Raw genomic sequence first — 21,596 nt, 5'->3', positions numbered from 1 at the left:
CGTCTCAGTGCCCGGCCCTCGGGGACGGACCGCGGGGCAGACTCGGAAGCAGGGGCGCTGCTCTGGCAGGGACCCTGGGAGAGCTCCCGGTGTGCCCCGGGAGGTGCTGGCACCTGGTAAAGCCCTTTAAAGCCGCGCTGTCTGAGCGCGCCTGAGGGCGCTCACACCTGCAGGCCGGACACCGCCTCAGCTGCCAGGCCCGTCAGTAAGCGAGCCACTTGGCAAACAGATGGCTTCTGTTGTTTTTAATGTTTTTACTGATGTCAGAGAGAGGAAGGGAGAGGGAGAGGGAAACATCAATCAGCTGCCTCCTGCACGCCCCCTAGTGGTGATGGAGCCCGAAACCCGGGCATGTGCCCTGACAGGGACTCGAACTGGTGACCTCTTGGCGAATGGGATGGCGCCCAACCACTGAGCCACACTGGCCAGGGCTGTGCTCCCTTCTTGGAGTCCAAACATTTAAGGTGAAATGACTGGAAAATGTCACTTTAAGTCACAAATAAAAGGAGAACACTAACTAGCGTTCTTTTGACCCTGAAATGTGTGTGCTCAGTCCCGCAAGGCCAGGCGTGTGGGAGATTCCCGCCCAGCCATGGGGTGAGGTATTTCTGGGGGCTGTCTTGGGGGGGGGGGCGGTTACCGCCTTTCCCAGGGACCCCTGACACAGTTAACGTTCTGTGGCTGTTAGAGAAGTCCCCGGACACCGAAATGACACTTCAGTGGTGAATAGTCTGTATGTGGATCACAGCTCAACAAAGCTGCTTAGCAAACAAGAGTGTGTTTGTGTGTGCATAAAACTCATCTTTTTAACCTTAAAAAAAATAAAATAGGCTTAATTTCTTATGTGCAAGAGAAAAGCTAACGCTCTGTTTGTGAATAAGAAGTTCAAGTTGAGTCTCTTTCCTCTGTGTGTTGGGTGAGTGTGGGCACGGGGTTTCAGCTGCCCTCATTCGCCTGCAGGGGGCACCGGGGGGCAGGAGGGCAGTGAGACCAGGGCCACCCACACCGCCCTCACGCTGCTCTTCCCCTGTGGTGGTTTTTTAAAATACATTTAAAAAAATATATATTTTATTGATTTTGTACAAAGAGGAAGGGAGAGAGATACAGAGTCAGAAACATCGATGAGAGAGAGTCATCGATCAGCTGCCTCTTGCACACCCCCTACTGGGGATGTGCCCGGAACCAAGGTACATGCCCTTGACCGGAATCGAACCCGGGACCCTTCAGTCCCCAAGCCGATGCTCTATCCATTGAGCCAAACCGGTCTCAGCTTAAAATACATTTTAATTGATTTGGGGGGGCAGGGGGAGAGGAAGGGAGAGAAACATCAGTGATGAGAGAGAATCATGCCTCCTGCACGCCCTCGCTGAGGATCGAGCCTGCAACCTGGCCTGACCAGGAGCTGCAGGAGCGGCCAGGGCTGCAGACCAGCACTCACCTTCCCTGGGCGGGGTCAGCCCGGGTGCCCGCAGGCCCCGCCCGCTGGGAAGGAGGCCTCCCTGGGAGGCACCTCTCAGGAGCCTGCCCCCTGTGCAGGGCAGCCCCGCACTAGGAGTGAGGTCAGCTCAGCAAACACGCCAAGGCCCAGGGCCCAAATGGACAGAAGACGTGTGTGTGTGTGTGAGAGAGAGAGAATACATGTGAAGTCTACTGTTTCTGCCTCCACACTTCAGCCGTCACCACCAGAGCTTGTCTTCCCTGAGCCCGTGCACACTGGCCCCTCCCCTCCCCGGCCCGCCCGCCATCTCTTCCTCTGTCTCTGAGTCTCTCTGCTCCAGAGACCTCGGACCAGTGGAGCCACCGTGTCTGCCTTTCGTGCCTGGCGCCTCTCCCTGAGCTCGGTGCCCTCGGCCCTCCATGCCCGGGGCCGGGTCACGTCAGCCGGGGACCTACGCCCTCCGAGGCCTCCGACCAGGTGAGCCTCGCGCTGCTGCTGGGCTGCTGCCTCGCTCCCGAGCAATGCTCGCCCCCTCCCCACCCCCGTTCTAGGCCAGGATGAGGCAGACGCCGCCCGCCTCTGGGCCACCCCGCTGCCCGTGTCCCTGCCTCTGGGCCACCCCGCTGCCCGTGTCCCTGCCTCTGGGCCACCCGCTGTCTTGTCTCCCCCCCCCCCCCCAGTAGGGCAGCCTTGCTGGGCAGAGTCCCAGCCCAAAGGCTCTGCTCACCCGTCTTCCAGGAGAGCCTCTCTTTCCCGCCACAGATCATGACCCACCGTGTTCCAAACGCCCCGCTGCTCCCGCCGCCCCATAAATGCCGGCTGGGACCTGCACTGCGTCCTCGGCGACTCCCCGCTGGGCGCGCCCGGCCGGTGGAGGGCGAGGCCGGCCGTTCAGGGTGGTTTCTGTCCAGGTATTTGGGGTTATAACCTTCCCCCAGGACACCCCCAAAGACCAGTTCCCAGCACAGCACCCAGTTTGGCGCAGGCAGCAGGTGGCGGGACTAACAGGCAGGGCCCAGGCTGGGCTGCTCCTTTATCACTGCCTCTCCCGCCCCCAGCGCCCACCAGCCACGCCGGGCAGACGGGCCAACAGCTGGCGCTGGCTGTGAAAGGGCGGTCCATCTGCCAGGAATCCAGTCCCGAGAGCAGTCGCCCTGCCCGTCCTGGGTGCTGGCGGGACCGGCAGGACGCCTGGCAGGGCCGCACGCCCAGCTCCTCACCAGCACAGGTCCTGGCCCTCTGGGTGCAAATTAGATACGATCTGCCCTGGCCAGTGTGGCTCAGTGGATAGTATCGGCCTTCGGACTAAAGGGTCCCGGGTTCCATTCTGGTCAAGGGCATGTGCCCAGTTTGTAAGCTCCATCCCTAGAGGAGGGTGTGCAGGAGCAGTCGATCAATGGTTCTCTCTCGTCACCGATGTTTCTGTCTCTCCCCCTCCCTTCCGCTCTGAAATCATACAAAAAAGCGTATTTTTAAAAAGATGGGCTCGACCAGCTGCCCAGCCCAGAGGAGCCTGTCTGCACCCCACCCTCTCCCTGCCCGGCACCTCTCGCTGCCTGGCCCTGGGAGTGGGGGGCGGGCTTGCAGGACTAAGCGTGTGAGTGAGCATGGCTGTGGCTCCGGGACCGGGACCAGGTAACAGGAGCCCAGCACGGGGCGAGGGGCTGCCCGTGGGGGTGGGACATCCCATCCCGGCACCAGCTGCTGTTGGCAGTGCTGGCCTGCAGGTGCGGTAGGTGGTCTGCTTCCGTGGTCCAGGCGGGTCCCCCGGATGTGTGAGCGTGGGCCGGGCTGGACCCCCGGACGTGTGAGCATGGGCCAGGACGTCCCCCGAACGTGAGCGTGGGCCGGGGATCCCCCGGATGTGTGAGCGCGGGCCGGGGGGGTCCCCTCGGGGTGTGTGAACGCGGGCCGGGGGGTCCCCCGGGTGTGTGAGCGCGGGCCGGGGGTCCCCCGGGGTGTGTGAGCGCGGGTGGGAGGGGTCCCCCGGGTGTGTGAGCGTGGGCCGGGCGGGTGGGGGTGGGGCGCAGGACAGGGCAGGCAGTTGGCAGGGGATTTGCGAGGCTGTGCCTAAAAGGCAATGTAAACTCTTAGGCTTTTTAAAAATACATTTTTATTGATTCCAGAGAGGAAGGGAGAAGGAGGGAGAGAGAAAATCAATGACAGGGAACCAGTGATTGGCTGACTCCCCAGTGACGCTCTCTCCCTCTCCCTTCCTCTCTGAAATCAATAAAAATGAATTTAAAAAAGACTCGGGCTCTGCAGAGGCCATCCTCAGGGCATCAGGAGAGCAGCCTGGATTCAGGGTGGATCCAGAGACCCTGGAGGGAGGTCCCGGGGAGGGGGACCGAGACTGGAGTCAGTCACACATCTCCAAGCCCAGGACCCACCTGGTGGAGCCCCGGGGGCAGGGAGGCGGGGACCAGGCTCTCGGAGCCCCGAGGGGACTGCCCGCCCGGGGCCTCCGTCTGGGACTCTGGCCTCCAACTCCGGCCTCAGGCTGTAGGAGAGTCCCTTCCGTGACGGAGCCCACGGTTACAGCCAGGAGCCCCTCGGAGCGTGAGAAAGCAGGCGGAGCGGAGGGCACCTGGGGACTGACTGGGTCGGTTGATGAGCACTCCAGGAAAAGAACAAGATTTATGTCTGATGGGTCAGCAGCTTCTCGAATGCATCGATCGAAGGAAATTTCCAGAGTCCCCGCTAAAAGCCTCTTCCCGAGCCTACTCCGCGGCCGAGAGCACAGCAAAGCCTTAGTCTCCTTCCTGTGCGCAGTGGGCACTGGGGTGGGGCCCAGTGGCCACATCAGAGCCGAGGCCTAGCGGTCCATTTCCCCTCTCGCTGCCTCTGTTTCTCCATCTGTAAAATGGGCGAGGCGGGGGAAATGGGTGTGAGGTGCTTTGTGTCAGCGCCAGGGACCAGGGCAGCTCCTGGCCACCGAGTTGAGCTTTGGGCGCTGACAGCGGGGAAAGGCCGAGGGCGCACGAGGCCCGAGCGGGGGTGGGGGGCTGACCTGGGCACCCGAGGCTGGGCTTCTCCCGTCCCAGGCCTCTGCGGTGGCACCGGCTCTGCCGCCGATTGAGAAGCTCTGTGAAGAACAGCGAGGGGTGGTCTGTGGGGGAGGCGGGGGAGAGAGACCGCAGGAATGAGGGTGGGTCTGTGCCCAAGACTCGCTGTGACGAGGGGAGGTCTCTCTGGAGAGGGCGGGAGGCCACGCTCCATGGCGGGAGCCGGGCCGTGTGGTCCCCGTTCCCAGAGGGGGCACAGCCGTGGCCAGGAGCGGCCGGTGCTGACTCCGCAGGCCTGCACCTGCGTGGCTATTTTCGCCTAAAAGCTGGAAAAAGCTATCCATCTGCTGGGCTGCGGAGGCCCAGGCCTGTGCCCTTGAGCAAGTCCACGCCCTTCCTGATGGCAGCGTCCCTGGGAGAAAACGGGGGGTGGAGGAACGGGGGGGGGGGGCCCCCCCCGCACAGTGCCCTGGCCCTGGGCCGCCAGCTCCTCGGGGGTGTCGGTCACGCAGGCGGGAGCCAGACGATGTGTGGGTTTCGTGGCATGTGAATTTTCCCTAAAAACAAAGACCTAACTCTGGTGATGAGATGCTTGCTAAGGTGTTTGGGGTGAAGAGTACTGACATTTGCAACTTGCTCTGAAATGCATTAAAAAACAAAACAAACAAACAAACACAACAACAACAGCCCTAACTGGTCTGGCTCAGTGGATAGAGCATCGGCCTGCAGATGGAAGGGTCCCAGGTTCGATTCCGGTCAAGGGCGTGAGCCTTGGTTGCGGGCACATCCCCAGTAGTGGGTGTGCAGGAGGCAGCTGATTGATGTCTCTCGCTGTCGCCGTTAGAGTGTGTATCAACCAGCAACAGCATCTCTTTGTAAAAAAATATATTTTTATTGATCTCAGAGAGGGAGAGGGAGAGAGAGGGAAACATCCATGAGGAGAGAGGATCACTGATCAGCCGCCCCCACATGCCCCTTACTGGGGACCGAGCCCATCACCTGGGCCTGTGCTCTGACCAGGAATCGAACGGTGACCTCCTGGTCCGTAGGTCAATGCTCAGCCGCTGAGCCACGCCGGCCGGGCCCGAGGTATCATTTCAGTTTCCCCCACTTGGACCCCCTCCCAGTCCCTGGCCGACCAGGTAGGTGACCAGAGAAAACCCCGACGCGTCTCCGAGCCACCCTGTGGGAAGTCCAGCACATGTCCTAAGATATCCCATGAGTCCCTGAGAGGATGTGACCCTCTTTCCTCCCTGCCCAAGCTTGGGCATCGTCTTCATCGGGGGGCATCCCGGGGCCGCTGAGGGCGCTGGGATAGCGTCCCTCACAGGGCGGTGCTCCCAGGGGGCGCGGGAAGGCAGCTCCGGGGCCAGGATGGCTGGGCCTCCCCAGCAGGGAGCTGTACTTCCTAGGTGACAGCTCAGGGTCCCCCAAAGCACAGGCGTGAAAGCTTCTGGGACTGGACTGTGCACCCGACGCCAGCTGACGGCAGGAATCAGGCTGGCCCGGCGGGCCCTGTCAGCGATGCTGGGACCCTTTGCCGAGCAGGACCCAGCCTCTCTCTGCACCTGGAAAACGGGAAACGGAGTGGGCGGGCTTCCCCTTGGGACTCCCACTTCCTCACTCACCTCTGGACCCCCAAGGGCTGCTGCCGCCCCCGCCCGAGGGGGCGGTCAGTGGGCGAACTCAGGCAGCCGAGCTCTTTACAGGAAAAACACCCTGGCCCTGGCCGCCAGGAACCTGGAGGCAAGTGTGCCCGGCTGGTGGCTCAGTTGTCTGAACCATCGTCCAGTACACCAGAAGGTTGTGGGTTTGATTCTCAGCCACGGCACCTGCCTAGGTTGTGGGTTGGGATGCGTGTGGAAGGCAACCAATAGGTGTTTCTCGCTCTTTCTTTCTTTATTTAATTTAATTTTTTTATTTTTAAAATAAATCTTTATTGTTCATATTATTACAAAAGTTCCTCATTTTCCCCCCCTCCACCAGGTTCCCACCCCACCCTCTGCCCTTTCCCCACCCCCCATTGTCCTCATCCATAGGTGCACAGTTTATGTTCAGTCTCTTCCCGCACCCCCCACTCCTCTTTTCCCTGAGAATCGCCAGTCCACTCCCCTTCCATACCTCTGATTTTATTATATTCAACAGTTAATATTGTTCATCAGGTTTTTTAATTCCCTTGGTTTTTAGATTCACTTGTTGATAGTTACATATTTATTGTTCATAATGTTTCTCTTTCTCTCTAAAAAGGCAATAAAGCCCTAGGAGTGGCTCAGTGGGTAGAGCGTCGGCCTGCAGACTGAAGAGTCCCAGGTTTGATTCTGGTCCAGGGCACAGGCCTGGGTTGCAGGCTCGATGGGGGGTGTGCAGGAAGCAGCTGATCCACGATTCTTTCTCATCATGATGTTTCACTCTCTCCCTCTCCCTTCCTCTGTGAAATCAATAAATATATTTTAAAAAATAAATAAAAATCAATAAAAAATGAAACAAAAAACACCTTGGACACCTGATAGACAGTTTTCAGAGCTGAAGCCAGAGACGCACAGGGAGGCGCAGAATGGAGGCACCCAGATTGGCCCTGCCCCTGGTCCTGATTCCATGAACGCTCCAGGGCCCTCTGCTCCAGCTCAGCGGCAGAGGCTTCTGCGCAGGCCTCACGCGGCCTATGGGGCGGGGGCGGCCGGAGGGGCGCTGCACTGCCAGCCACAGCCCTGGCTTCTCTCCTCTGCCTCCCTCCACCCCCTCCCTCTCAGCGCTTTCCTGGGGCAGGGTGGGCGGGGGGAGGGGGGCTGCCCACTGGCCTGCAGGCCTCAGCACAGCACACGGGGGAGCCCCGGCCCCTCTCGCAGAGCTGCCCCGGGCACAGCCGTGGACATCACAGTGACTCCACTCTCCACGGAGACCGGACAGTGCGGGGTGCTCCGCGCTGGCCACTGCGCTTCCTTCCCCGCGGCCCCTGCCCTGGGGCCTCCATGTGCGGGCCTCCCTGCCTGCTGTGAACACCCCGGGGACGCAGAGCCCCCCCAGCCCCTGACCGACCGCGCCTCGCTCTCCCGCTGCCTCCGGAGTGCTCCGAAATGCTGGGTGAATCACTGGGAGCCTGTGTGCCCGCTCATCTGGATGCGGGCCCGGCAGGCTGCAGGCCGGAGAGGGGGGTTCCACCGCCCGGAGCAGGGCCTCAGCCTGGGCTCTGGCTCCTGGGCCGGCTCTCCCAGGGGTTAGAATAGGGAGGGCCTCTGCAGCCGGGATGGAGCCAGCTGGCAGGGGGGCGGGGGCGGGGGAGACCACCCCCACCAGGCCCTCCCCGGAACGGAGGGGCACTCCCTCAGGAGCCAGGAAGCCCTCAGCCTCTCCAGGTGTGTTGGAGGGCCCACGGGCTGGCTCAGGGGGTGGGTGCAGGGCGGGGCCTGAGCAAGGGCTCGGAGCTGCCCCCTGGCAGCGGAGACAGGTCCCTGGCTGCCCCCAGGCTGTGGCCACAGGCACACTGGAGGACAAGCAGGCCGCTGCTTCCCGGGCTGTGGCCCTCTGGGTTTGTGGGGAGGAGACGGGTTCCACCCGAGTGGCCCTGCTGAGGCCTCCCCACCGCCCAGGCTTCAGCCTCAGCTCTGCTCCCTCTGCCTGAGGGCCGGGCGCCGTCCCCTCCTCCAGCCCCGCCGGCTCCTCCAGGAAGCAGATGGCAGGGCCCCAAGGCAGCACCTGCCACTGCAGCCACTGGAGGGTCCGAGGGCTGGTGGGGAGGGAGGAGGGCGCTCAGGGCGGGTCAGCCGCAGGGCGCTGGCTGGCTGAGCCTCTGGGGGAGGGTCTCAGCCGCGCCCTGAGTGAGGGCCTGCAGCTGTGCCAGCTCCGGAGGCCGGGGCCAGGGATGAGTGCTCCCGGCTCCTTCCTGCCCAAGGACGTCTGCCCGCAGGCCTCACCCTCAGCGTTGCTCCTGCCTTGTCTTTTTATGTAAAACATATATTGATCTGAGAGAGGAAGGGAGAGCGAGAGAGAGCTAGAAACATCAGTGATGACAGAGTCATTATATGCTGCCTCCTGCACACTCCCTACTGGGGATGGAGCCCGCAACCCAGGCGCCTGTCTGTGACTGAACTGAACTGGGGACCCCGCGGTCCGCAGGCCGACACTCTATCCACTGGGCCAAACCGGCGAGGGCTCCTTCCTAGTCTGAGTCTCCTCTGACTTGCCCGCCTCACCGTGCACTGTGCCCCTGGCCGCTGCCCGTGGGCCAGCTCAGCTCCGCTCTGCGAGGCACTGCGTGAGCAGGCTCACTGCGGGGACCACGCCAGCGCATGGCAGCTGCTGAGAGAATGGAAGGGCCGGGCACTGAGGTCTAAGGGAGTGGTGGCGGGGGGTGGGGATGGGATGGGCTGATGTGAAGGGGTAAGACTCCTGACCACCCCCGGGAAGGGGCATCTTAGGTTCTTGCTTGGGGACCGTTCCTGAGTCCAGTCACAGCAGAGGAGGGCGGCCAGGCAGCTGCCACCTCCCCTCTCCGGCGCCCTGCGGTCACAGCTGCCATGCCCAGCCCCTGGGTGGCTGTGAGGGGCAGGGACCTCCGCAGGGGCATGTGGCTGAGTCACGGCTGGGCCCGGAGGGGCTGTCTGACGGAGCCACTGCCGCGCCCTGGGCCAGGAGTGCTGTGTCACCGCAGATCCTCTCCAGCGGCCTCTGCATGTTTACAGGGAAGCAGTCACCGGGCCTCCCTGGACATGCAGGAGCACTGGCTTCCTGGAGGCTGCGAGCCGGAGGGGTGGACACGCCGCGGGGGATGGGCAGCCTGGTCGGAGCCAGCAGGGCGGGGGCTGGCCCGGGACCCCCTGGCGGATCGTGCCCCCGGCCCTGCACTGGGTTTGCGGCCGCTGGGCGGGGGCTGTCCACGCTGGTGGCGGACAAAGCAGGCTGCGCCTTGCCCACTGAGTCAGCGCCGCCGGGCTGCTGAGTCAGGCCTGCGGGGCGGGGGCCGCGGGGAGGCCCCGGGGCTCGGTGATCCGGCCGCCCTTCTCCCGCCTGAGGTCTCGGCCCTGCACCCAGGGGCGCGCAGCGGCGAGGGCTGCAGTGGGTGCAGCTCCCGGGGGGATGGGGGTGGGGTGAGGGGCGGCACCTCTGCTCCGCCCGGCACCGGCGGCTGAGCATCCATCGCTCCGGCTCCCCGGCAGGAGGCGCCCTGGCGCTGAGCGGGGCCGGCCTGGGAGCGGGAGGCCGGTGAGCCAGGCCCGCGGGGCCCTCCTTGCGGGCGGGCAGGCTTCCCCGCGGGGCCCGGAGGGCTGGGGGGGCACGCGGCCCCCGAGGACCGACCCGGCCCGCGGGGCCCTCGCCCCCGCCCCGGGTGACGTCACGCGGCGCGCGGCATTGTGGGGCGGGGCCAGCCGGGGGAGGGGCGCGGACGCCATTTCGGCAGCGGCGGCGGCAGGAGCCTGCGGGGCGCGGGCGGCGGCTGCGAGGGAGCCGGCAGCGCGTTCGGCCGCGGGTGCTGAGCGGAGCCCGCGCCGGCGCCCCTCGCCCGTGACCGCGGCGTCGCTCCCGAGCGGCCGAGGCGGCGGCCGCGGCCCCGCGCGCCGGGCCCGGGGCTGACAGCGAGCGCCCGCGAGCAGCACGGTGAGTGCGGCGCCGCCCCCGCCCCGCGCCGCGGCCTCGGGCGGGCTTCGGCCTCGCTTCCCCGCGTCGCGGCCCCCTCCCCGCAGCCCCGCCGCCCCGCCCGGCCCTGCAGCCGCACGTTCCCACTCCGCCCGCAGCCCGTCCCGCTCCTCCCTCATCCCGTCTGTCACCGCCCGCGTTCCTGCGCCGCCCTGCATCCTGTCCCGGCCTTCTCCCCGCGTCCACCCCGCATCCCGCATCCCTCATCCCCGGCCCCGCATCCCCGCATCGCCTCATCTCACCCCCGGCCTCACATTCTCGCCGGCCCCGCATCCCCACGTCCATCCCCGCATCCCCGCATCCCCGCCGGCTCCGCCCCGCACCCCCACATCCATCCCCGCATCCCCTCATCCCCGCCGGCTCCGCCCCGCATCCCCACGTCCATCCCCGCATCCCCGGCCCCACATTCTCGCCGCCCCGCATCCCCACTGCACGCGGGGGCGGCGCCCGGGAACAGCTGCGCCCGGGAGGGAGCCGGGAGGGAGCCGGGAGGGAGGCGCGCGGGCGGGGGACGCGGGAGGGCGCGGGCCGCGGTGCTTTGTCCGAATCCTCCCTCTTCCTTCCGGCCGCGCCCTCCCGCGCCCCGCCCTGCGCGGCGCCGGTCACGCTCCGGGGCCCGGCCGGTGGGGAGCGCGGGGCCCTCGGAGCCGCCGGGCCGGTCCCCCGCGGCCACCCCCGGCTGTCAGACTGAAAACCGTAAAATAAAGCGTTAGACAGTGAGATTGTGCGGACATGCAGTCCCGGTTGCTGCTTTGTTGCTTAAGCCTCTCCGTGAGCCGGCGCAGTGCCTGTCACAGGGCTGCTGTAAAGTGGTGTTTTTATACAAAAGCTGCGGGAGCAGCGACCCCAGGCCCCATCTGAAGCCCGCGAGGGGCAGTCTTGCTTCCCCGGCGGTAGGTGCCAGGCTTTGAGGGCAGCTGGCCACGCCATGGCTCGGTCACTGCCCCAGCACATGGCCCCGAGCAGCCAGGGCAGACCGTCAGGGCCGACGGCTGCCTCCCAGTTCTGCGCGGGCACTGGGTCCTGTGCCGTCTCCTGCTGTCCGTGGTTGAGCAGCGGCACCAGATATTAAAGATTCTTCTGCTGGGTGGGTTGTGGGGAGCGCTGTGAGCCCATTTCTCCCTGGCCTTGGAGAATGCAGCATCATGGTGCAGCGAGCCTGGTGCCCTGGTGTCCCCGAGGGGCGTGGAGGCCGTGACCTCACTGGCCTGGCTCCTGGCAGTGTCTTGGAAAAGCTCCGGACACTCCGTGGTGAAGGTGGGGATGCCTCGGAGGCACGGAGCTTGTGGACTGACCGGCGCTAGGAAGCTGCCTCTGTGCCCGGAAGGCGTGCGGCCCTCCCGGGAGCTGCCTGGCACAGTGTGCAAAAGGGAAACTGGAAAGAGAGAAGGCACATAAAGTGTAGGGTTTGTATCGTCTGAAAACAAGTGGAATCTGATAAGAAACCAGAACTTGAACAAAGTGATGAGTAATATCCTAAGTAGAACAGGGACATTTTAAGTGTCAGATTTTGGGGCACAAAATAGAAACGATGGGCATATCAAGATGGTTAACCATGGTCTTGCTGTCTGTTGAGAACCACCGGATGGCAGGTGGGTGCTAATAGGCAGTGGGTGATGGCCAGCGGCTGTCCTGGGAGCTGCAGCCTGCAGGCGACAGGAGAAGGACTGCCCTGAGGAGGGGATTCCACAGCTTGGAGAGTACAAATTGGCCACTGAGGCGGGGCTGGAGGAAGTGGTGCTGCATAGGGAAAGCTGGGTGAGAGCTGGCTGGGAGCTGGGGTGAGAGCTGGGGTGGGAGCTGTGGTGGGAGCTGGGGTGGGAGCTGTGGTGGGAGCTGGGGTGGGAGCTGGGGTGGGAGCTGTGGTGGGAGCTGTGGTGGGAGCTGGGTGGGAGCTGTGGTGGGAGCTGGGGTGGGAGCTGGGGTGGGAGCTGGGGTGGGAGCTGTGGTGGGAGCTGGGGTGGGAGCTGGGGTGAGAGCTGGGGTGGGAGCTGGGGTGGGAGCTGGGTGAGTGAGGTCGGCACCAGCTTGGACAGCACCCCCTCCTGAGCCTGCACCCCTAATGTGCTGTTCTCACCCCCTCCTGAGCCCGCACCCTACTGTGCGGTCCTCACCCCCTCCTGCACCCCTACTGCGCTGTCCTCACCCCTCCTGAGCCTGCATCCCTACTGCGCTGTCCTCACCCCTCCTGAGCCCGCACCCCTACTGCGCTGTCCTCACCCCTCCTGAGCCTGCACCCCTACTGCGCTGTCTTCACCCCTCCTGAGCCCGCACCCCTACTGTGCTGTCCTCACCCCTCCTGAGCCTGCACCCCTACTGCGCTGTTCTCACCCCTCCTGAGCCCGCACCCCTACTGCGCTGTCCTCACCCCTCCTGAGCCTGCACCCCTACTGCGCTGTCTTCACCCCTCCTGAGCCTGCACCCCTACTGCGCTGTCCTCACCCCTCCTGAGCCCACACCCCTACTGCGCTGTCCTCACTCCCTCCTGCACCCCTACTGCGCTGTCCTCACCCCTCCTGAGCCTGCACCCCTACTGCGCTGTTCTCACCCCTCCTGAGCCCGCACCCCTACTGCGCTGACCTCACCCCCTCCTGAGCCTGCACCCCTACTGTGCTGCCCCTCTCCTTCATTATTTTCTTCCTGGGCTTCTTGTTGGCCCCTCCCCCACCTCACGCTCCCACCAGGTGGGTTTGTACCTTGATGCTTTGTCAGTGCCTGGCAGGGACCGGCTTACTAAACACGTGTCGAAGGACAGCATCTATTAGAGGGACTTGCGGTCTCTTCGGTGACCGGGCTGGTGAGGCGGAGGGGCTTCGCGCTTGGCTGTGGGTTAGATCTGAAGTGTTTGGGCGGCCGGGGTGCTGGTGGCAGCTGGAGGCGTAGGGCTGGAGCTCAGGACAGATTGAAGCTGGAGATAAAGGTGTGAGAGGCGCATCATACTGGCTAAAGCCAGTGCGGGTCCTTCGTCCCCTCTTCAGGAGGCCCCTCACCCTCACCGGGGCCGTGGGTGCGCCCTGGGGAACCGGAGGGCGGGGCGTGGTCACTCACATTGGTTCAGAGGTCACGCTGGACAGAAAAGCCTCTAGGACGTTATTAATGACCTTCTAATTAGTTCCGGGAATATTATTTCCTGCGGAAGGAGGCTAATTCAGACTGAGTGACTGCCACAGAGGACCGGCCTTCCTTCCCATGGCACCTGCGCCCGCCTGCCTGCAGCCCCTGGCTGACCGCTCTCAGATGAGGGAGGAACATGGTTTTATTTTGTTTTAGCTTTGGAGGCGGATGGAAGCAGCGTGGATCTCTGCTTCAGAATGTCCCTGCCCCTGAAGTTCACTGTGCTGCTGCTAATGCCAGGAAAACTGGAACGGTGAGGCCAGCACCGCACCAGGTAAACTGGTGCTGTAACCACCTCCTTTTTTTTTTGAATTAAAAATTGGTTTTAAAGAGAGAAGGGAGAGAGAGAGAAACACTGATTTGTTGTCCTTCCCGTCCGTGCCATCATCGGTTGCTTCGTGTGTGGGCCCTGAGGGCTTCACCAGAAACCAGGTGTATCAGGGTGACTCCGGCAGAAACGCGGTCTTAGAGAGGGCAAGTTACTTAACCAGCAGGACCCGGCTGTGGGCCGGGCTTCGGACCCAAGTCTTTCACTTGCAACAGCCTTGCTATCGCTAATCAGGATAATAAGGCTAAGCTTGTCCTGGCCAGGTGTCTCCGATGGCTGGCGAGTCATCCTGTATTCCAAAAAAGATTGTGGATGTTTATCTCCTCCTCCTCTTCCTCCTCCCCCTCCCCCTCCCCCTCCTCTCTCTTCTCCTCCATCATCATCACCATCATCATGCAATTCGCACCCAGTGTCTGTGGGGAAGCTCCGGGCTCCGGGCTGCTGGGGCGGGGTGTGTGTGTGTGTGGATCTTGAGCGGCCTTTCTCCTCTAGAGCTCAGAGCGGCCGAATTCAGAGCTTTGGGTGGCGGGGCTGGCGTCCCCGTTTCCTTGCTGGCTGGCTCTCGGCCGGGCGCGCGGGGTGTGTGTGTGTGTGTGTGTGTGTGTGTCTGTCTGTCTCAGGTCCTAGCCGGGGCCCCTCCCTCTTCACAGCCGCTTGTGGGGAATCTGCTGCAGCCCGGCTTCCCCTCTCACAGAGTCTGACTTCCAGGCCCGGATGGACAGGGCTCATGTGATTGGGTCAGGGCCACGGCTGACCTCCCTGTCTAAGGCCAGCTGACTTGGGACTTAATTACATCTGCAGGATCCCTGCACTGCAGTCTGAGTTTAGTGCCTGATTGAATGACTGGGAGAAGGTGAGGGTACACCAGGGGCTAAGAATCTTGGGGGGAGGCATCTTAATCTGCCTATCCATCTCATCTTCATTGTGTTCTCAGAACCAAACCATTCACGGCCATCTTTCAGCCAACATCACAGCATTAATACACAGCAGCTAGGAAATTCTGCTTTAAAAACTGAGATATAATTTCTATGCGGTGAAATACTAAGATTTTGAATATACGTTTCATTCAGTTTTGATTAATACATACCAAAATAGCCCAGCCCTAACTGGTTTGGATCAGTGGGTAAAGTGTCGGCCTGTGAACTGAAGAGTCCAGTCAGGGGCATGCCTGGGTTGTGGGCTTGATCCGCAGTAGGGGGCATGCAGGAGGCAGCCGTCAATGATGATTTCTATATCTCTCTCTCCCTCTTCCTTTCTCTCTTAAAGTAATAAAAAAATATTTTTAAAAAAGGTTGTGAGTGGTAGTTTTGTGTGTTTTTTTAAATTAGCAATAATCGTGTCTCGGATAAACCTCATTGGCTGCGACACTGCCACTAGCAAAGCTGAGGCGTTAGTCTTTACTGCAGTGACAACACACTTGAGTTCACTTTATAAACAAGTTTACGCGTGTAGGCGAAAACCAATCAGTATGTCTCTCCCACATCGTTGTTTCTCTCTGTCTCTCTCCGTCCTTTCCACTCTAAAAAATAATGGAAAAATATATCCTCAGGGGAGGATTAACAACAACAAAAAACAGGCCAGAAAGTTCCCTGAAGCCCTTGCCAGCCAGCATCATCCCCGAAAGCAACACTCCTGATGCCTGACCACAGTCTGCCGCTCTCATTTCAGACGGGCGATGTCAGGCAGTGCTTTCTGTTTTGTATTGCTTTGCATCCAGCTTCTGTCGCTCGACATAACATTGGACATCATCCCTGTTGCCGCATTCCGAGTGGGGCTGCCCGTGGACCTGCCGCAGGGGCCGGTCTTCTCCGGATGCCCTCCTGGGGCGCGTTCTGTATCGGCTGGACGCGTCCTGCGGGGGGCGGCGGGGGGCTCCGGCTCGCTGCATGGCTTACCTTTCACCAACTGGCCGGTTTTGCAAAGCGGCAGTGCCTTTGGCTCCACTAGCGATGCGCTCCTGTGGCCCCGCCCTCCCCTCCCCTCCTGTTAGCAGCTGGCTGAGCAGTGCCTCCTCCTCACGAGTCAGTGAGCGGGTCCTTGGACCAGGTGCTGGGCGCCTCCACCCTGCCTGCTGGCCTTTGGGCACCTGCTTTTGTGCCGTGTCTGTCCTGAGGGTTTTGCCCATTTAAAAAATTGAATTCTTTGTCTTTTTATTGTTGAATGTTGGATTTTTAAAAATCCTCACCTGCAGGTATTTTTTCCAATCGATTTCTAGAGTGGAAAGCAGGCAGGGAGAGAGAAATATATCAGCATGCGGGAGACATTCATTGGTTGCCTCCCACGCATGCCCCTACCGGGGTGGGGGAACTTACCACCAAGGAACGTGCCCTTGACTGGGCATCGAACCACAGACCCTTCGGTCCACTGAGTGTAGGGCTTTTTTATACTTGGGTAAAGTCTTTGTCAGATACAGATGTTGCAAATATCTTTCCCAATCTGTGGCTTAACTAATTTTTTTAACTGCCTTTTACATTTTAAGGAAAGTAGAGGCTTTATTCATTTAGTCAAAGCTTGTCCCATTTTTTAAATTTTATTTTACATTTTTCTGCTCTCACCCAGTACTTTTAAAATATGGTGAAGTCCAGTGTATCAGTTTTTTCTCTTATGGTTCCTGTTTCCTGTTATGGTCTCTGTTCATGTTTTAAGATAATGAGGAAATGTATGCTGCTGGGAAAACGCACATAGATGTGAATGTGTGAGGAGCTGCCCCCGGAGGCTGGGCTCACCGCCGGCCTCTGACAGCCTCTCCCGAGGAGGAAAGCCCTCCACGCCGACCGGTGTTGGGTGCCCCTTGCAGACCAGCTTCGCTTCGGTGGGATGCTGGCTGCTGGCGTTTTCTTTGGGAAGTAAACAGTCTTCCACGTCGGAGCTCGGCTCTCCACCGGCACACCTTGTGTTCCGCAGGCCCACGGCTCGCGAGGCCATTTCCTCTCTGCTGGTCGACCAGCGACGTCGGCCTCGCTTGGCCCACTCACCCTGGATTTAGGAAAAGGGTGCTCCTGGTTTCAGGGAGCACCTGCCCGAAGCGTCTCCGGCTTCCAGTTTGCACCTGCGAAGAGGGCCCCGTGTCTTTGGCAAATAAACGGCCGCAGTGCCCAGAGAGGGGCAGCCTGGCCTGTTTTTAAATCCTCACCAGAGGGCACCGTCCCAATAGAATTTTCTTGTTTTGAGGCAAACCATTCAGAGATCCCATTGTCCACGTCTTCGTACATGTTGAAGAACACGTGGTCATCTGAAGGAGCGAGGGCTGCTGAACTCGGCGGGAGGGTTCATACTTCCCAGGCAAGATCTTTAACTGTTTTTAATTATACTTTATTGACTTTTTAATAAAGAGAGGAAGAGAGAGGGATAGTTAGAAACATCAGTGAGAGAGAAACATTGATCAGCTGCCTCCTGCACACCCCTCACTGGGGATGTGGCCTCAACCAAGGTACATGCCCTTGCCTGGAATCAAACCTGGGACCTTTCAGTCCACAGGCCGACGCTCTATCCACTGAGCCACACCGGTTTCAGCTTTAACTGGTTTTGAAGGGTGTGATGGTGCGTCATCATGAAGCAGAATTATTTTGCTGTGCCTTCTGCCCCATTCTGGTCGTTTTCAGGATCAAAGCTGGTTCACATGGATTATTTGTTGTCGGTAGCGATCAGTATTAACGGTTTCACCTGGTTTGAGAAGCTCATCATGCACCACACCTTCCCGACCCACCACACGCAGAGCATTGTCTTCTTTCCGAAGCCGTTCGGCCTGGCTGTCAGTGTTGATGGTTGACCTGGATCAACCCATGATTCTGTGCTTTTGGGATTCTCAAAATAAATCCACTTTTCATTGCCAGTCACAGTTCGATGCAAAAAAAAAAAAAAAAAAGACTTTCTTTTGTGCTGTTGAAGCAACATTTTACTGATGACTTTCTGGAAGGTTTCCGGGTTCGATTCCAGTTCAGGGCACATGCTCAGGTTGTGGGCTGGGCCCCTAGAGGGGGGCCTATAGGAGGTAGGCAACCGATGGTTCTCTTTCATGATTGATGTTCCTGTCTCTCCCTCTCTCTTCCTCTCCAATATCAATTAAAATATATATAAAAAGACCACTAATCCCATTTCTGAGGGCTCCTCTCGAGACCACCCAAAGGCCCACCTACCTCCCCCATCACCTTTGGCGTCAGGTGCCATTCAGACTGTGGACTGGGTGCTGACTCCCCGGAATAAGCGGGTTGTTTTCTGCAGGCACGTGAGGGCCTTTGCTTTCCCATGCCCCCTCCAGGGCAGGATGCTGCCCCGTGCTCCCAGGGCCATGGCGTGTGCAGAGGTGGCCGCCCGCTGGCTGCCGGCTTCCCTCTGTGCAGGCAGCTGATCAGTATCTCTCACATCGATGAGAGAGCATCTTGGACGCCATGGCCCATCCTGCTTTCTCTCCGCTCCCCTCGGCTGTGTCTGCAAGAAGTACACTTCCATCAAGAGCGGTCAGCAGAAAGGGTTCCTCCTCGTCTGCCCTCTTTGCAGCCATGTTCCTTTCTGAAAAGTCGATATGTAAGGCCCGGCCAAGCTGCCCAGTGGTTAGGGCGTATTCCCGATGCGCCAAGAATGCAGGTTTGACTCTGATCAGGGCACACACAAACAGCCAGTGAATGCACACACAAGCGGAGCGTCCCATCGATGCCCTCCCCTCTCCCCTTCTCTCTCTCTTTAAAAATCAGTAAAATAAAAACATGGATACAGAAGTCACACAGCATGATAAAGTGACTCGGGAGGCTCTTTCCTTCCTGGCCTTTGCTCTCTGTTAATGTTTGAGAGGAGGAGGTTGTGTAAGTAAAGTTGGTCAGACGGTTGGAGATTGTATCGCCTGCTCATGGGTAGTGTTTGATAGTGTGAGGGATCGGGTGGAGGAGATGGGACGTGAGGTCGTCACTGCGGTGACCCGGGCACTGGGACAGAAATGCAGCCTCTGTGACCCCGGGCATCGCCAAGGCGGGCGGGAGACTGACATTGTGCTCTAGGCTTTCCCCGTCAGTGCTCAGCGAGTCAGCGTTTCTGTCCTCGTGCCGTGTTCGGTTGGTCAGTCTGCATGTGGCAGAGGCGTCACCTCGTCCTGTGTGTGAGGGTGGAGGGTTCCTTTGCCTGCCCTCCAGACAGCCGGCCGGTCAGGTTTCTCTGTTCTCGTGGTGAGCGTGAGAGGCACAGGCGTGTGTGCCCCGTGCGCACCGCACTCGTGGCCAGACGCACCAGCAGGCCGGCAGAGCGCAGCTTCTGTTCCTCTTCTGCCCCAGGGCCCCCTCCCGGAGGCTGTGGCTGTGCTTTGGCTCTCGAGTGCGTGGTATCGGGCCGCCCCTGCGCCTGCGTGTCCCTGAGCCAGCCTGGTCAGGCCTCCCCGAGGAGTCAGCCTGCTCTGCGAGTGGGGAGGGCTGCGGCTGCGGCGCTGGGAGCTGCTGCGAAGGCGGGGAGGCGCCGGGCTTCGTTTCCTCCCCCGGGGACTTAGCAGTGACCGCGTGCCGGCCGAAAGGGTCGTGCGGGACAGGCCACACGGGCCCTCCCTCCTGCGGCTGGCAGTGCCCTTGAGAGCCGTGAGCTCTAAAGGCTTCCCAAACGGCCCTGCCTTTTAAAGACTTACTGATTTTGGAGAGAGACAGAGAGAGGGGGAGAGAGGAGGAGGAGGAAAGGAGAGAAGCATGGACTCATTCCCCGTCCGTGCAGTCACTGGTGACTTGTATGTGCCCTGGTGTGCGCCTGCGGCCTGGGCCTGCCAGGGTGACTAGCCAGTGGAGCCGGCGGCCGGCAGCGCCTTCAGGAGCGCTTGTGTCTCGGAGGTGAGGCTGGGCAGAGCCTGCGGTTCAGGAAGCCACGCCACAGGCCTCCCGGCTCAGCTCATCCCCCTCCTCCTCGCAGCTGTCTGCCACTGCGGCCGGCAGTTCCTGCACCAGGGCGGGGAGAGCTTGCTCAGGCTCAGCAGGCATTGCTGCCACTGGGTCGGTGCCTCCCCTCCTTTCTTCTCTCACTGCGGGGTTTCACACCTGCCCGGGCTGCCCCCACTCCTGAGGTTTTTTTATTATTTATTTTTAGAGAGAGAGAGGAAGGAAGAGAGAAATACCAATGTGAGAGAGAAACATTGATTGGTTATCTCCCCTGCACGCACCCTGATCGGGGACTGAACCCGCAACTTGGGCGTGTGCCCTGACCGGGAGTTGCACCAGCGAGCTTCCAGTGCATGGGCTGACACCCAGCAGAGTGAGCCACGTGCAGGGCCTCCTGGGCCAGCAGCACAGCTCACCTCCTGTCATCCACCCGCCTGGGCTCCGCTGCTCGGTCCTTCCCCTCCTCCTGCTCCGTGCTCCTCTGCTGGCGCCTTCCTCCAGCCTGACCGCCTCCGGGCACCTGGTCAGCACGCCAGAGAACTCCCTTCCCTTCTGCACTTCCGTCAGGAAAACAAGACTTGCGGGCACTCTGAGAACATTGTGTTCACGGAGCTGTGTGTCTGGGAAATGCCATTTGGATGTTTCGTTGCTTGTAATCTTTGGCATTAGTTTCTGTTGCTGCCATTCTTTCCATTAAAAAATTCAGTCGTAAGCCAGAAAAGTCATTAAACTGGTCTGCCAACGAAAAGCAGAACCAGTACAGAATATTAAATCAAATACACGGACTTGTATTTGCCTACAGAAATATTAATCTACACCCTTCGCACAGTATCTTCTTAGAGGTGTGATGCACATTGGACCTCGGCGAGAGGCCTGACTTTTGTCTCTCCGTTCCAGAATGTACGACAACATGTCCACGATGGTGTACGGGAAGGAGGACAGGCTGGAGAAGCTCACGCAGGACGAGATCATTTCCAAGACCAAGCAGGTGATCCAGGGGCTGGAGGCGCTGAAGAACGAGCACAACTCCATCCTGCAGAGCCTGCTCGAGACGCTGCAGTGCCTGAAGAAGGATGACGAGAGCAACCTGGTGGAGGAGAAGTCCAACATGATCCGCAAGTCCCTGGAGATGCTGGAGCTGGGCCTGAGCGAGGCGCAGGTAGACGCTGGGCGCGGCGGGCGGGCGGGGCGGGCTCACGGTGTGCACTACCAGAATGAGGCTCCTTCTAGAGTAGGGGTGTCGAACTCAATCAGAGAAGGGGCCAAAATCTAAAATCCAGCCTAAATCGCGGGCCGAGTGGTTTACTGAACAGTCATAAACTGTCATTGTGATGGAAACGCAGCGGAGTGCAGTGATGACAGCGCGGTGCGGGCCACATTGCAAGGCCTGGCGGGACGGATTTGGCCCGCGGGCCTTGTGTTTGACACGTGTTCTAGAGCCACAGAGGGCTATGCGTGTTACATTCATGACGGCTGGTTTGGGCATGTCTGAATTTAAAAAAGCAGGGCCCTCGTATGCTTTGGGACTGGATTTGGCTGCACACACCAGAAAACAGAAATAGTGGCTTACGTGGCATAGACTGCAAAGCCAGCCCCAGGTACCGTCCCAGCCAGGTCTGCAGCTGCTGGTCACCAGGGACCCCAGGCCCTGCCTGTTTCCCGACCAGGACAGCTAGCTCCACGGCAGCCCAGGGCCCGCTCTAGCGCCCTCTGGAGGGCAGGAAGGCGCGCAGAGCGCTCCGCTGCACTCGCTGCAGGACGCTCCGTGGCCACGCGACTGGGGGAGCCTGGGAGTGCCAGGTGCCCCTTACAGGGCCTGCTCTAGCAGGAGGGAGGGGGCCTGGCTGTCGGACGCAGCTGCTGGCCTCTGCGGCCTCAGGCAGGGCTGTGTAGATCTGACCGGCCTTGGTTCTGTCGTGCCGGCACAGTCGCGCCACGGGAGCGTGTGGTGGCCCTCGCCCCAACTGGGCTTGGCCAACACACTTTAGGTAAAGCTAGGCATTGCCTGGCTTTCTTCCTGCTGGTGGGCCTGGAGCAGCTGCTGCCAGTACCAGTGCCTGCTGCCGTGAGGTGAACCTGAGCTTCTCCTCTAGTCTGGCAGATGTGGGTTAGGAAGGAAGGAAACTCGCCTCTGGAGTCTCAGCTCTCACAACGAGGAGGGTCAGGAAGCGGGCAGGCAGGTGGCAGGTCTGAGGAGCACAGCCTGAGGCCAGCGTCCCCGCTTCCTCTGGGGCTCC

General features: G+C 60.7%; 1 protein-coding gene and 1 pseudogene across 12 annotated transcripts in view; one reads left to right on the top strand and one right to left on the bottom strand.

Moving 5' to 3' along the window:
- Positions 1-9,811: 9,811 nt before the first annotated feature.
- The window catches only part of KLC1 (kinesin light chain 1), a 35,994-nt gene continuing 24,209 nt past the window's right edge, over positions 9,812-21,596 (top strand). For 11 of the 12 annotated variants that reach the window (XM_045579655.1, XM_045579656.1, XM_036432454.2 and 8 more), the window contains exon 1: positions 20,257-20,518. In XM_045579655.1, coding sequence (XP_045435611.1) covers positions 20,258-20,518 — 261 coding nt within the window. In that variant the 5' untranslated portion in view covers position 20,257. Of the gene's footprint in view, positions 10,036-20,256; positions 20,519-21,596 lie in introns of those variants that run through there. The other variant, XM_036432451.2, reaches the window with a different exon arrangement.
- LOC118715891 lies at positions 14,785-14,900 on the bottom strand (annotated as a pseudogene).

Source organism: Pipistrellus kuhlii, unplaced genomic scaffold (assembly GCF_014108245.1).
Source record: "Pipistrellus kuhlii isolate mPipKuh1 unplaced genomic scaffold, mPipKuh1.p scaffold_m20_p_110, whole genome shotgun sequence".
NCBI classification, from domain to species: Eukaryota; Metazoa; Chordata; class Mammalia; order Chiroptera; family Vespertilionidae; genus Pipistrellus; species Pipistrellus kuhlii.
This window is presented reverse-complemented; position numbering and strand designations above follow the sequence as displayed.